The sequence below is a fragment of the Dermacentor silvarum genome, chromosome 3, assembly GCF_013339745.2.
Source record: "Dermacentor silvarum isolate Dsil-2018 chromosome 3, BIME_Dsil_1.4, whole genome shotgun sequence".
Classification (NCBI taxonomy): Eukaryota; Metazoa; Arthropoda; class Arachnida; order Ixodida; family Ixodidae; genus Dermacentor; species Dermacentor silvarum.
The window spans coordinates 177,712,341-177,727,325 of record NC_051156.1 but is presented as its reverse complement, the minus strand read 5'-3'; the positions used below and the strand labels follow the sequence as shown (position 1 = coordinate 177,727,325).

At 47.5% G+C, this 14,985-nt stretch overlaps 1 protein-coding gene across 1 annotated transcript; it reads right to left on the bottom strand.

Moving 5' to 3' along the window:
• Window positions 1-478: 478 nt before the first annotated feature.
• On the bottom strand, window positions 479-4,531 carry LOC119445045 (complement C1q tumor necrosis factor-related protein 4). The gene is made up of 2 exons (XM_037709372.2): window positions 4,329-4,531; window positions 479-1,206 (listed from the first exon to the last, which is right to left on the bottom strand). Exons 1-2 carry the CDS (start codon window positions 4,529-4,531, stop codon window positions 798-800), a joined length of 612 nt encoding a protein of 203 aa, XP_037565300.1. The 3' UTR covers window positions 479-797.
• Window positions 4,532-14,985: the final 10,454 nt, after the last annotated feature.

Below are 14,985 nucleotides of genomic sequence, written 5' to 3'. Positions count from 1 at the left end.
AAAGACTGAAAATTATTAAACAAAGGCTTCTCCATGCGTTCACTTAGAAGATTGTGCATCTGCGCCATAACGGTGGCCTTCTCCCGCAGCAGAATCATTCGTAGCAGTCAACAGTTGCATCGATCTTAATCCAATGTTATCTCTTACATCAGAACAGAACCAACTACTCGACAATTTAGAATAGTGAATACTAGAATCGAATACGAATTAAACAGCAAGGACGATTGTATTCGTATGCAAAATTTTGAGTATTTGCCCAGCTTTATAATTGACTGCTTTCGTCCAAACACTTGACCTGTGTGTGAAATCCTTAGCGCCATCGCCCTACTTTGTGTTCTTTAATCAATGTTTCTCAGACCTAATGTCTCGTCACATACAGACAACCAGTCACAGTGTCTGTCTCCCATGCAGTTACGGCATTTACCTGGCGAACACAGGTTCACGGGCTTGATTACACAAGCGATGAGCGCTCAAAAAAAAAAAAAAATCCTTGCAAGTGCCGCGTATAGGATTTCGCGCACATTAAGAAATGCCAGGCGCGAGAAGTAGCACTCGATTGAAAACAAGGGAATTTATTGAAAAGACCAGATTCTGAAAGATACAAGAATGATTCGGAGAATGGTATTCACAAAGACTGAGCGTGTCGAGTGTGTACCTGGCCAGGTCTTCCGGCCGCTCCCACGCTCCCTCTATACCCCCAGCGTTCGGCGACGAGGCTTTACAGGTATACTGTTAGATGATGTGTGAAAATATGCTTGTAGAAAAAGCAGCGGTTCAGGCAAGGCCCTGCTCGCAGCCTACAGCGACGCACTGGTGCCTGCTGTGGCATTTTTAGAGAGCTTCACTCGATACATGCGCTCCGCGATGTCGTCGAACGGATCCGGTGAGGGCAGGGGCCCTTCAATGGCATCCGTATCAGGAGTGCGCCCCATGAGCATATCGGTGCCCACCGCGAAGCCGGTGAAGGAGGTGAACGCCCTGTTCGTAGCTGACGACTCGTGGATGGTTCCATCCTCCAGGTACAGGTAGACGAGGTCGTTTTGAGCCAGGTAGAGCAAGGCCCCGCTGGAAATCCAGCTGAAGCCACTGTTGCTGGCGAATGCAGTCACCACGGGTACGCGGTTTCTGCGCAGCGATATTCGGCACGACCCTGGACTCGGCGCCATGGCGGTGAAGGAGAAGTAGTACAGGCCGGGCTGCGAGCACCTGTGTACGTGGTGCGGAGGAAAACGTGAAAAAAAAGCTTAATATGCAAATAGTTTTGTGACTTCAAATGAAGCGGGTATATCAATCCAGTAGGCTGTCATGATGTGCTTTCAAGGCCGACTTCTAAAGAAATCGTCAACACTCCTCCCATCACGGCGTTCTGCTGCTGAGAACGAGGTCTTGGGTTCGATTTCCATCTATGGTGGGAGTGGAATGCATAATCACCCGTGTACTACGATTGAAGTAACCTTTGAAGGACAGGATTTTCGATACGGCGTCCCTCACAACTCAGATATCGCTTCGGCAGCTCAAAAATAAATAAATAAATAAATAAATAAATAAATAAATAAATAAATAAATAAATAAATAAATAAATAAATAAATAAATAAATAAATAAATAAATAAATAAATCACAACTTGAGACTGAGAAGTACACTTCAGGTGAAATCTTATATACGAAGGTTATATGCTTGTAATGAGTATCGAAAACGAGCTGCGAAAGTACTACTGGTGCAAAGCGCTGGCAGCGGCTCTTGACGTCACATAAAGAGCGAGAAAGACAAACACGGTAGATAAATATATAGATAGAAAGAAATAAAGAGAAAGAGAAATGATATGGGGCATGTCAAGGAGGTTAAACCGAAGAGACGCTTCTGGTTTGCTACCCTACACAGGGGGAAGGAAAAAAAAAGAATAGTACAGGATATCACATAGTTGCCTAAATAGTGTTGCGGGCTGAACTGTTATACGTTATTTTGTGCACTCGCAGCAGTATTACTTCGTATCAGCCGCGGCAGACTTTAGTAGCCTCGCTGCAAGCCTCAATTCTGTTGTTTTACGTGCCAAAACCGCGATATGATTATGAGGCACGCCGAAGTGGGGGACCTTGGATTAATTTCGATCACCCGGGGTTCTTTAATTTGCACCCAATGCACATTCGATCCTGCGCCCTCGGGCTTCACAGTGCAATGCCAAACCCACTATGCCCCCATGGCGGGTAAGCTGCAAGCCTAAGCGATAAAGTGGGGTTGCTATCAAAAGCGACGGCGGTGATAGCTGCCACAACCGCCCCCCCCCCCCCCCTACCTTTTTTTTTTGGAAGAATACAATTAGATAGTGAAGATCTACGGATGTAGGGGCGTCTGGCGATTACGGGCTGCATCTGCTCACGTACAATGACCCGTGAGTTGCAGTAGTGTAAGCATAGCGAGAAGAACCAAGCAGACCACTAAGAAGAGAGGAAACAACGCGCAGTATCTTGAAAGGGCTGTGTGTAACACAAAAAGATAACGTCAAAAGCGTACATATGAATAAAAGTTTGAATCGTGAAAACAAACTGATAAGTTCACAATGATAAAAGTTTACTATGGGAACACCATGTGCACATGTGTAGCTGCCAGTGGCGTATCAGCTATTTCTCGAGCGGGGGGACAAAGCACGAACGATCTGACCAACTCTCTCTCTATTGGGTGCACTGGAGAACTGAGAGGCCGACACGAAAGCTCAGCGCTCACAATAGTGTGCGCGTAGGAAACAAGTGTTGCAGTCTTAACAAACGCGGGATGCCATGGCAATACATGCGGGCCGAGCCAGTCAAGTTGCAAACAAAGCGGCCACTTAAGAGGATACACTTCCCGAAGCACAGACATCATTAAAATGTATACATAAAGAGGCAAAACGGCGAAGCGAAGCATAATTGCAAGTAGAGAGAGAGAAAAAAAAAAGGACACCATGCTCGATGTTCATTGTAAACAACTTTAGCGAGACAGTTTCTAGCATTGATAATAACGGGATCAGTGCATTTTGTTTTGCTTTTGCTTTATTTGTCACGCAGTAATTTTGTGCTGCCGTGCGCTACCTTCGCCGGCAAAGCGGACGTGTGACCCACTTGCTTTCTGCATACACAAATGTTGTATAGCGATCAAGGAACGGCGGGGTTGTTCGCAGAGGGATCAGGGAAGTTCGGCGGTAATCTTGAGCACAAAATTTGTGGATCTCGCTGAACAAAATTAAAAAAAAAGAAACGTGTTTTCTTTGAACGACTAGAGTGTATGCTTGGGATAGCTGGTGCATTTTCGCGTCAGACAACAGCCAAGATGACGAAAACACTTTGCGGGGAAGGGCAAGTTTTTTTGGGTCTCTGTAGGAACTGCCGGTTCCGCGTAATTACTTGCGCCCATTGCGCGACAGTATCAGAAACAGAAATGACGGCTTTGTTCGAGACGGTCACTAAACTGTTCTACGCAGGAGCAAAGAATCGTGAACCATAATTAGAATGTGCCCACGATATTGGCTATATTTTATCTCATTTAACAGCTTCTGCTACTCTGCTCTTTCTTGCTTGACACCTGCATAACCAATTTAATGCAATTTAAAGCACAAGGTAAAAGTTACTCGCAATTTGTGCCCTCGTTTTTCTTATTTGAAAATAGATGCTGATCAGCTTCCATTTCAACATCTCCGAGCCGGCGTTGTTGGCGCCACTGGGCCGTCGCGGATTAGACTATTTCGCATATTTGGGCTCTTTTTCGTCCGTTAAATGGCCCCGAAGGTTTCCAGCCAGGCAGAGCTTTTGCTTACTTTTGAACACTGCCTAGTATTTATATGTCCAGCAATTTCCTATCCCCGTGTCAAATCTGTGACGTTAGGGGGGGCTTGTGGCAAAATTTAAGCGGATGCCGCCACCCGTCATCGCTATAAATATATATATATATATATATATATATATATATATATATATATATATATATATGAAGATCTGTATAACGAAGCCTGAGATCGCTGTAAACCGGACAAATTTGACATTCCGAAGATGTTTACGGAAGTAAAGCGCCATCTTCACAGTAGTGAAAGGGCTCTGAATGTTCTTTTTTTTTTCGAGAAATATTCCAGGACCTAAATCAAAATTATACTCCTACAGCCACTAAGAACTTAACTCTCTCTCAAATGCAACACATTTCATTCCAACTGCTTCTGCAGTTCTCTCATAAAAGCATTTCGGCGGTTTACGTGTCTTCGAATAGGAGGAAATCGGAGTTGGCCCAGAGTTTTCTCTATAAGCAGCGCTGGCGGATTTTACCGCAACCTCACAGCGAGGCTGTATGTATCGATCAGCACGAACCGGAATGCGCCGAGCTCTTTGGTGACTTCCGCTAGCATGTTAGTTGGCACTCGCTTGAAGCGAATGTAGGTGCCATCCTGGGTGCCCTGCGTCATGGTGAAGCCCACCACCGCACTTGCTTCTTGCACTGCGAAGAATCCCAGTAACAGAACCGGCAGGAGCCGCCAGCCGGCAGCAGCAGTGGCGTCACGTATCGAACACATCGCAATTTGGTAACTGTTGAAAGAAAGACAAAAAAAAAAAAAAGACAGAACAGAAAAGTCCGTTAATTCGTGCACAAAAAGCTGTTAAACGAACCGCGGAGCGAGATGCTGCGTTACAAGACAATGGCGCATCGGCATTTCATATGCTGTTTGAACGAGCTCAAGGAGGACCAGCGTCAGAAGAAGAAATGTGAGGGTGGGGCCAGCGCTACGCGAAGTATAGTAAACTGGGTCGTCGGAAAATCGAACGGTCTGAAATCACAACGTACAAGCTAGCTGGGACAACCAATAATAATAATAAAAAATAGCCGACGAGAGGAATATTTGATGGTGTTTATAGCGTTGGTTCCAATTCGCAGTTTAAAGCTCGAGAAGAGTACCGCGGATACTACAGTTTACGAGACACTTGCCGGAGCCTTTTATGCTCACGGCGACACAACGTGGAATGCATTCTGTTGTCTTTCTTAGTTCCTAGTGCCCTCATTTGTTCCTTTTTTTTGCCTGCGAGCAAGCGATAAGCGTTTTTTCGCCCTTGCCTCGCTGCACTGACGCAGCCGCTTCTAGACAAGCTCAAGTAAGAAAAAGGGTGGCTGAGCTACATACAACGACTACAATGTGCGGTCAGCTGATAGAGGCTAGTAACCTATAGTGCTGCCTTTCGCACGACACTTCATGAAGATTCAGTACATCGCGGAATTAATATCAGGGTATTATGAAAGGGAAAATTGTCATTAGCATGAGTGTATAGCGCGCAACTTCAAAGCAAACCTGTACGAGTTTCTCAGGAAGAAAGCTTCGCAGTTGAAGGATCGAATCCGGGACCATCGCCTTTCTGGGCGGTCGCTCTACCGCCTGAGCAGACCAGGAGGCTAGCAGATCGCAGCGCGAGGTCGAATTAATGGACAACTCGAAGAACAGGGACACTGAATATGGCATACCAGTTCTGCGGAAGCCCACAAAGCTTCTTTAACTTCAAAGCTGTCTTTCTGGGAAACCCCTATGAGTTCCCTTTGTAGTTTCATGTTACACTCGGATGAATGACAATTTTACTTTTCAAGAAACTTCCTCCACTTCACGGGCTTAATCAAGGTATCAGTTTTTCTTCAGTAGAGTCGGCACTCTTGATATCCGTGATGCAGATGCACAAGCGATAAGTAAAAAGAAATCAGCGAGCGAGAGAACAAACGATCGAGAAAAGAAAATTCACCGACGATTACGATACTCCCTAATGCGAAATTTGAGCGCAGGACTATAAGTGTTTTCATTTCGCGATATATTGGTTCGCGTGGACAATCTGTTTCGTGCGGCACGATGCAAACGGAGTGAAGTGTGGCGCGACTTCCTCGCTAATCGGGGGATCACGAAAGGCAGCGCGTGAGTGACGCGTGGGCGCGATTCACAACAGCCGCGGCAGACAGACCTCCGCTCATGCAATGCTTTGTTTACATATATGGTATTGTTGGCGTTCTAATGTTATGAAGCTGATGGAACGAATGGTACTGTTTCGTCTAGATGGCAGGCTACAAGAACTTAATTTCTTTCCTGATGTCATGAGCGGCTTTCGTCGTCACCGTTCAGCCCTCGATAGCATAGCAGACCTCGTTTCATCTCTAGAGTCTGCTCGAGAAAACAAGCACTCTGCATACATGCTCTTCCTGGACATACAGCAAGCTTTCGATTCGGTTCCCCATAAGGCGATTATTATCGCCCTTATGAATGCGGGAATTTCGGGTCGACTGCTTCATTTCGTGCATAACTTTCTATCTGAGCGCCACATGAAAGTGCGTGTTGGAGGAGCAACAAGTGATTCTCGCCCTGTTAAGTGCGGTGTACCACAAGGCAGCGTCTTGTCGCCGCTTCTCTTCCACAGTGTACTTGCTGGACTTCCAAGCCGATTGCCTCAGGAAGCAGACTTTCCAATATGTATAGCAATCTATGCAGATGACATTGCACTGTGGATCAGCGGTCCTTCGTACCATGGTCCACGTCTTCGTGGAATCTTGCAGAGAGCTCTGAATGCGACTTCAGAGTACTTGGAGGAAGTTGGTCTGCAGATCTCACCAGCTAAGTCAGCCGCGATTGCATATCATCCAAGGCAACGGGCTCGTCGAACCATGAGCCGGCTGTACCTCAGAGAGACACCGGTACAATGGGTACAACACCACCGCTACCTGGGTGTAATTATCGATGATCGCCTCTCTTGGCGCCCTGCCATTACCTCTGTGCGGTGCAAATCGCGGTCGCTGCTCAAGTATGTGGCCGCCTTGACTGCTAGGGGCGCTGGCTGCGACCAGACGACAGCACTTCAGGTATACCAATCGTCTGTCCTCTCTGGCGTGATGTATGCCTTGCCAGTCTTGAACGTGCCGCCAAATATGATGTCTGAGTTGGAACGGGACCATCGTGTTGCCCTCCGAGTCATGCTTGGCTTACCTCGTGAGGCACAATCTGTTCCACTACTCACGGAAGCGCACCAGTTGCCCCTGAGCTTGCAAGCAGACCAGAGAGCGCTACACCATATCGAACGTTTGCACCGAGCATCTGACGGCCAAGCACTGATTAATCGGCTGCTTCAGCGCCCTTTCTCTCGGATGGGGAAAATGGCGGCATTGTTTGTGGACATTACTCAGAGTTCACGAGACACTACTTCTTTCACTACTCCGAAGAAGCGCAACAAATGCTCCTTCCCCATTTATCTGACAATTCCTGAAATCCACAAAAAATCTAGTCAGCCTGTCCCGGCACTATTTCAATTGGCCCAGTCCCACCTATTTGAAAAATTTGAAGGATATATTGAAATATTCACGGACGCATCTGTACACAGCGACGCGCAAGGCGCTTCTGCAGCTTTCTTCTGCCCTTCGACTGGCATCAGACGGGTATTCAGAATACTACATCCAACCTCATCAACAACTGCAGAACTAGCAGCGATTGATGTTGCTCTGAAATACGTACACGAAGAATTAAACGCCTTGAAGGTCCTCATTCTTACAGACTCCCGTGCTGCCCTCAGCAGACTTAGACAAGATGCCGATAGCCCATTGTTGTGCAGTATCCAAGAAACTTCGGGCAAAATTACTTCCTGTGGAGTGTCCCTCATTGCCCAGTGGGTACCCTCGCACGTGGGCATCGCTGGAAATGAAGAGGCTGATCGCCTCGCTTCAAGCTGTGCCCACCATGAATGTGACTGCCCTGACATTTCGTGCACGTTTGAAAACGCCCGTCTCCTTATACGCCGACACCTCCTAAAGCAGCACCCAGTTGCAGACGGATCGTTCCCTCCCAGCGTTCGTGGTCGAGGCTTGCCCCGTCGTGCTAGAGCACTGTTATACAAGTTAAGGGTTGGGTCTGTGTTGGTGCGCGAACGCCTATACCGACAAGGACGTGTGGACAGCCCGTCGTGTACGTTTTGTGGCTCCTGTGAGACACTTGAACATCTAGTTTTAGAGTGTCCCGCATTGGTTGCGCAGCGCGCATTACTAATTAAGGAGTATAGACTTATGGGGCTGCAATGTGCGACCCTTGACGATTGCCTTTTTCCAAAGGGGAGCGCTGCAAGACGTGACCAGGCTCATCGAGCCTTGCTAAGTTTTCTGAAGGACACTGACTTGGCCTCCCGTTTATAGACATTATTTGTATTTTGTTTTGTTTTTATTTTTTTATTTGTTCTGTCCGTGTCTCCGTCATTTCTTTATTTCCTCTTTTCTTTTCTCATATTTTCATTTCCTCTATTCCCTCCTCCTATAGGAGTAGGCAGGCGTTGTGCCCCTCTCGGTGGCAGTTGTCAGCTTGCTCCCTCCTTAATTCATTTGTGTCCTTGTGTGTATATGTGTACAAATCAAATAATAATAATAATAATAATTGTTGGCGTCATCGGTGAATAGACGGTGCGCGCTTCCCTGGCGCCATCTCGTAGCCATTGTCGCCGCAGAGCACGTCTTGCGCGGCACTACGCTCTTCTTCTCACGCTTTCGCCATACCCTCTTCCCCACCTTCCACCTCATGGTTCGACTGCACCCTCCTCCTCCGCTGTCCTCATTCGCGCTCTCTTCGCCATCACCGCCTTTCATCTCCCGCTGTGCTCTGTGTTCGCTTTCATTTCGCTGTGCTCGTTCGTTCGGTTACGCCGAAGGCCTACGCCGAAGGCCTACGCCGACGGTCTACGCCGACGGCCGACGCCGACGTTCACTGCAGGAACGGGTGCCTAAGATCTGCGCTCTAATAATGAGTGAGCCAACGAAAAAAAAAAACAATCAACCAACTGAATGGCTAAATAAGAGCTTATGAAGAAATTAACTAATAATTACCTATTTATCTAACGGCTACTTATCTATAGTTAACGGCTAAATTATTGATTACCTAATTACGATACTGCATGATATCACATGATTACCTTATGAAACCATGTAAGAAAAAAGGTATTAAATAGACACTGTCATTCAAGGTTGCAGCAAGCACAACGTGTCAGACTGTAAGACCTATCCCAGTAGCATATAATCTTCCACTAATCTCGCAGGACTGCCTGGGCTGTAATTACACTATGCTGGTGTTTGACTTAATGGAAAAGCTGCGTCATTTCATAAAGAGCTGGCATATTTAGGCCTGATGGACCCAGGAACTCAGAAGCATAGTGCAGTGCACGCGTGGATTTTTTTATGATGAACGCGATGAATGGTGACGGCAAGTAGTCGGAAGCAGTCTGAAAAAGTAATTTTAAGTGTGACCAGGGAGCTGTGGTTGGCTGCAGTAGCCTTTTAGCGCTTGTGTTAATGCTTGCCTTTATGCTTTCTGCACTCCATTGTAATGTTTATTGCTATGCTAGAACGCTTATGAATGCCGACCCCCAAGTTAGCACTATGGTTCTAGAATGATTGTTTGTGCTGTTTTATTTGTACGAGTGCCCTGCTCATCGTACTTATTGCACAGTGAATACTGCACTAAACTAAGATTTGCCCCAACTTGTTGCACTTTCTCCTTTACTATCACTTACGCTGACTTAAACAGTCATTTCGTAATATACTACAGGGAGCCTAAATGCAAGCGTTTGGCTTGCCTTTAGCCAACCTATAATGTACTGCACTGCCGCGACGTGCCTGGCGGACCAGCTCGCTGCCGGATGGCGAAGCGACGTCGTTGCGCAACACACATCCGAACATTCGACCATCGCGACCATCGCCTGCGATGGGTCTGAGCCGCCGCCGCTGTCCCGTGACTTCTAGGTGGGCTGTTAACAATGAATGTGACCGCGGTCGCGTCATTGGCAACCCCATCATTTATATGATTGCCATAGCCCCCTTGCAAGGTCGTTCGGTGATGGAGACGAGACAACTGTCACAGGCCACGAGAACAAGAGCATGTCGGAGCTCGATAGGTTATTGTGCTGTATATGGAGGAGGGTTTTTACTTGGGAAGAATGAAAACAAGAACAAGCCATCGACCTCATCAGCCTCCTGCATCCAAGCCTCCTCAAAACAAATGGGTCAGTGGTCGCCGACATGGCCATCTGCACAAGACCATTAGGGCCGCGCAAGTCTCGCAAGAAAATAAAAAGAAAACGTGCTTGTTGCTGCCCTCCACGCAGCTCATTGCGTCGAATAGACAGGCGTCAAACAAGAAAAAAGAGTGCTGTAGCTTCAAGGGTTGTGCCAAGTGTTGCTCCATTCAGCAGCTGAAAATGATCTCCCTTTCAGGCACTGAGCATCAAGAATAATGGGGCTTGTTTTCTGTTAGACGTGTACAAGTTCACGTTCACAGGCCGTGACGAGATGACTCATGATGCAGGGACAAAGTCGTGTGACCGCGCAGCTCCTACATGAACGAACTGCAAGACAACAGAACGTTCCTCGATGTTCAAAGCGACACTAATTGCATGTGCTGGCGGAATTTCATAGCCTTCGCACTTTCTCCACATGCATAAAATTTCAGCGATTTCGAATTGCCGAATTAGATTTCTAAACTTTTCACTAAACCTTGTGAAAGCACACTGATGCCACGGAGAAAAGTGTCGTTGGCTTTCAATGAGAATTAGACTTACGGTTATTCTTTCAGTGCGGAAATAATTGAAAACAAACAAATTACAATGGTGAAGAAATCTGAAGGCAAACACGCCAACGCGTTAGACAACTTCGTACGCCACCGATCACGACGCGCTTTTGTCAGAATTGAAAACCAAGGTAGATATTAATGTAATTTTTTCGTACGCTAGAGCGCCATAGAGTTTAGTCAAAATTAGAAAAGGGAACTCGGGTGCCAGGGTCTACTGGAGCTGTAAGCATGGCCGTTCTGCCTTCATGAGAATTTGGGGAATTTGGAAACCCTGGCCGTCAAGAGTGCCCGCGATCGGGCCGTCAAGCTCGGCTTGCGCGGTCCCTACGTGGGACTAGCCGGGTGGCGCGGGGTCTCCCCGGCGTCTTCTCAATAAAGTTATTTCCCTCACTCACTCATTACATGGATTTGCCTAAACTTTGTCGTTATGGCTGCAAACATCTTTGTGACTTTGTAAATTGTCATCTTCAAGAAAATATTGCGTTTTCAATGAAACCACTCGCCGTGATAATGTTCGGTCGCAGGGACCGTGCTTCCTTGGTAAATTGGAAAGATAATGCGCGATTAATATTGCCACAAGAACGTTTGAAGCCATTAAGCACGAAAAAATGAGACAAATCCATGTACTAACCATCGTTTTCATGGTAGTTGAGTGATCATGGCGCCGGAGTTCCCTCTAGTATAATTTTTTATAGAAAACTGACCAGCACAACGTCAAAATCGTTAGTTGTTAGCCAGTGCCTGTCCTGTGAACTTACCTCTCGTGTTTATGCGTACTCCATCCAAAATGAATGATCCATTTCCATTTCTTCATGAGGGTTACGACGACGTATTGCAGCGTATAAAGGAAATAATACATGGCAGTGTTTGACGTATTAAATAGTTTAAGCCAAACTTGTTCTGCGGAGTCCCGCAAAGTGGATGGAGTGTCATGAGAGGGCAAAATTGTCATCCACCCGAAGATACTTCCTCTACCTTACGGGATTCCGCAGAACAAGTTTGCCATATTATGTGTCTCTGTGCTTCGAGTTGTCGATTAATTAGCCCGCGCGCTGCGACCTGCTAGCCGCCTGGTTAGCTCAGACGGTATCATCCACTTTGGGGAAGCTTCAGGACTAATCAACGAGGCACGAGTCTAGTTGATCTCGCTGCCGAGCACGGACTGAGAGTTTTGAACGATGGCAGTCCGACTTATCTCCGAGGGGCGACTTACAGTAGCTGTTTGGACTTGACATTAGTGTCTCATAGTATACATTCTAAAGTTCAATGGTTCACAGACATTGAAACTCATGGCAGTGACCATATGCCTACCTACATTAATGTCAGAGGCTTTGACAGTTCTAGTTCGCCTATGCTGTCAAGACAGACTGACTGGCAAGCATACCGACTTTCGATCGAGGTCAAGTGCAGACAGGAACATCCCGAGGCCCTTGAAGACATTATCATACAAGCGCTGCAGGCTTCTACGCGGACGTATACACCATCGACAAGACGCACAGATTTCGACCAAGAACTGGAGAGGCTTCGTGCGATCCGCCGGCGGGCCGAGAGACGATATAGGCGTACTAAGTCTATTTATGACTTGAGGGAAGCCCGACGCATTCAGAAGAAAATTCAGCGTGAGATGAACAAACTCCAGGATCGACGATGGAAGAGCTTCTGCGATTCCCTGGATCCTCGCAAGCCGTTATCCCCCGTGCGGAGAACTCTTCAGGGTCTTCGATCACTTCCACAGCAACGTCGTCCCTTCACAGCACTCGCTCTACATCAAAGCCGACCAGAGCTTGAAGTCGCTGGTGATTTTTGTGCAAAGGTTACTGGTGACATCGTTCCACTGATGGACCTCTCGCTACATGACGTCCCTCTCGCGAGAGATCAAAGTATGGAAGTGCCTTTTACTATGGAAGAAATGCAAGCGGCTTTGGCTATGTGCAGGCGGTCGTCATCACCCGGTCCCGATGGGGTGACCTACGCTGCCTTAAGACACTTGGGTTCAACAGCGCAACGCTGTTTGCTGGATATCTTCAATAAGTCTTGGCATGACGGCATAGTCCTCGACGAGTGGAAGTGCAGCCGATTGGTGCCTCTATTGAAGCCTGGAAAGTCTCCGCTGGACCTTACATCGTACCGACCGATTGCACTCGCGAGTTGCATCGGTAAGGTCATGGAGAGGATGTTGCTGACACGTCTGGAGTGGTACCTTGAATACTATAACATCTACCCTGATGCTATGGCTGGTTTTCGACGTGGACGGTCTTCAATAGACAACGTCATTGATCTTGTGACCTCCGTGCAGCAACGAAAAGCTATGAAGCGTCTCTCTGTGGCACTCTTCTTAGACGTAAAAGGTGCCTACGACAACGTAACCCACGAAGTCATTCTCCAAGCTCTTGAGGCTGCAGAACTTGGAGGCCACGTTTTTCGATGGATTAGGAGCTATCTCTCAAGGAGATCAGTGTTTGTTCTTACAGAAGATGGCCCGACAAATAGATATATTTCCAGTCGTGGTGTCCCACAAGGCGGAGTGTTGAGTCCGACTCTTTTCAACCTCGTTCTAGTGGGGCTTACCGAAACGCTACCGCAGACCGCCAATGTCTCGCTCTACGCAGATGATATTTGCATCTGGGCGTCCGGCGTGACACGGCCACAAGTGCGCGCTAGAATACAGAAAGCAGCAACCCTGACAGTGGCATACCTTCGCCGACAAGGTCTGACAATATCTACGGAAAAATGTGCACTAGTGGCATTTACACGAAAACCGATGTATTTCTACCCGGTGCGCATCGAGGGCCACTCAATTGCATATAAGAAGACTCACAGGTTTTTAGGCGTTATTGTGGATCGAGACCTCACCTGGAGTCCCCATGTCTCATACATGAAGAAAAAACTCATTTGTATTGAGAATATGTTTAAGTTCATAGCTGGAAAATCGTGGGGACCATCCGTGCGCTCTATGTTACAGCTATACACGGCACTATTTCTCGGATTTCTTCGCTACAGTCTTCCAGTCTTGTCGAACACATGCAAGACTAATCTCCTTGCACTACAGAGCGTACAAGCCCAAACACTTCGGACATGTCTTGGCCTCCCGAGATGTTCTTCGACAGCTGCGACGATTGTCATTGCACAGGAGCATCCGATCACCACCCATATCGTCGCAGAGACGCTAAGAGCGCACATTCGACACCTTTCACGACTACCATCCCACCATTTAGCCAGTTTGCCAGCGCGACGACCACAGGCTACATACTGTAGTATTGTGACGAGGCAACACGAGTCGATACCTTCTGGCTTCAAGCCTGCAAAACGCCCAACATCGGCATTGTGGTGTCTGCGGCAAATTCGCGTGTGCCTCTCAGTTCCTGGGATTGCTAAGAAATCAGACCTGTCACCCTTAGCCCTGAAGCAGTTGTCCCTGCTTTGCCTACACGAGTCTTATCTTGACCGAATACATATTTACACGGACGGTTCTACTAATTCCAACAGTTCAACCGGAGCAGTGGTTGTTCCATCGGACGCCGTCTATTTGCAATTTAAGTATTCTCACAACACCACGTCGACAGCAGCAGAACTTGCGGCTCTTCAAGGTGCAATCCAATACGTGCTCCAGCAACCGCCAAATCGCTGGGCCATTTTCTGCGATTCGAAAGCAGCCCTACAAACTCTGCAGTTGGCCCTACGTCACGAGTTACACGAACAGCTAGTGTACGAAATAAGACAAGCTCATCACCACGCGATTGGGAAAGGACACGACATCGTATTTCAGTGGTTGCCGAGCCACTGCGGAATTGTTGGCAACGACAGCGCCGATGAAGCTGCTCGCTCGGCTCATCAAAAACATCAGCGAGTGCCTATACCACTCTCAAGAACGGACGCTGCGCGGCAACTTCAATCACTTGCTCGCCACATCACACTTCAAAGATGGAATTCACCAGGTTTCAGCAACTCACGCTTGCATTCTCTCGACCCTGAATTGCGACTTCGCCTGCCACCTGGACTCTCCCGTGGAGAAGCAACTTTACTGTGTCGCATGTGGTTGGGCGTCGCATTTACAAATTCCTATTCATTCCTAATAGGAATGGCTAACAGTGCGGCATGCAATTTGTGCGGCTGCGATGAGACGCTAGAGCACCTTCTGTGTCATTGCCCAGCTTTTGACGCTCAGCGACGGATACTTCAAACTCAACTCAACATATTAGATAGCAGAGTGCTGTCAGAGGAAAAGATTCTGGGACCATGGCCTACGCATTCCTGCATGCGAAAGGCCACAAAAGCTCTTCTTCAGTTCTTGAAGGAGACTGGACTATATGAGCGCTTGTGACAGTGGATCTTCCTCTGCGACTGACTGTGTGAATAACTGACTATTTATGTGTTTTTTCTTTTTTTTTCGTATTCTCGCTCCTTATCTA

Bases quoted from the DNA above. Each gene is read 5' to 3' on its own strand.
- LOC119445045 (XM_037709372.2), bottom strand. From the start codon at position 4,531: ATGTGTTCGATACGTGACGCCACTGCTGCTGCCGGCTGGCGGCTCCTG. The intron at 1,207-4,328 runs GTTCGTGCTGAT...CCACGTACACAG, and splicing joins AAAGAGCTCGGCGCATTCCG to GTGCTCGCAGCCCGGCCTGT.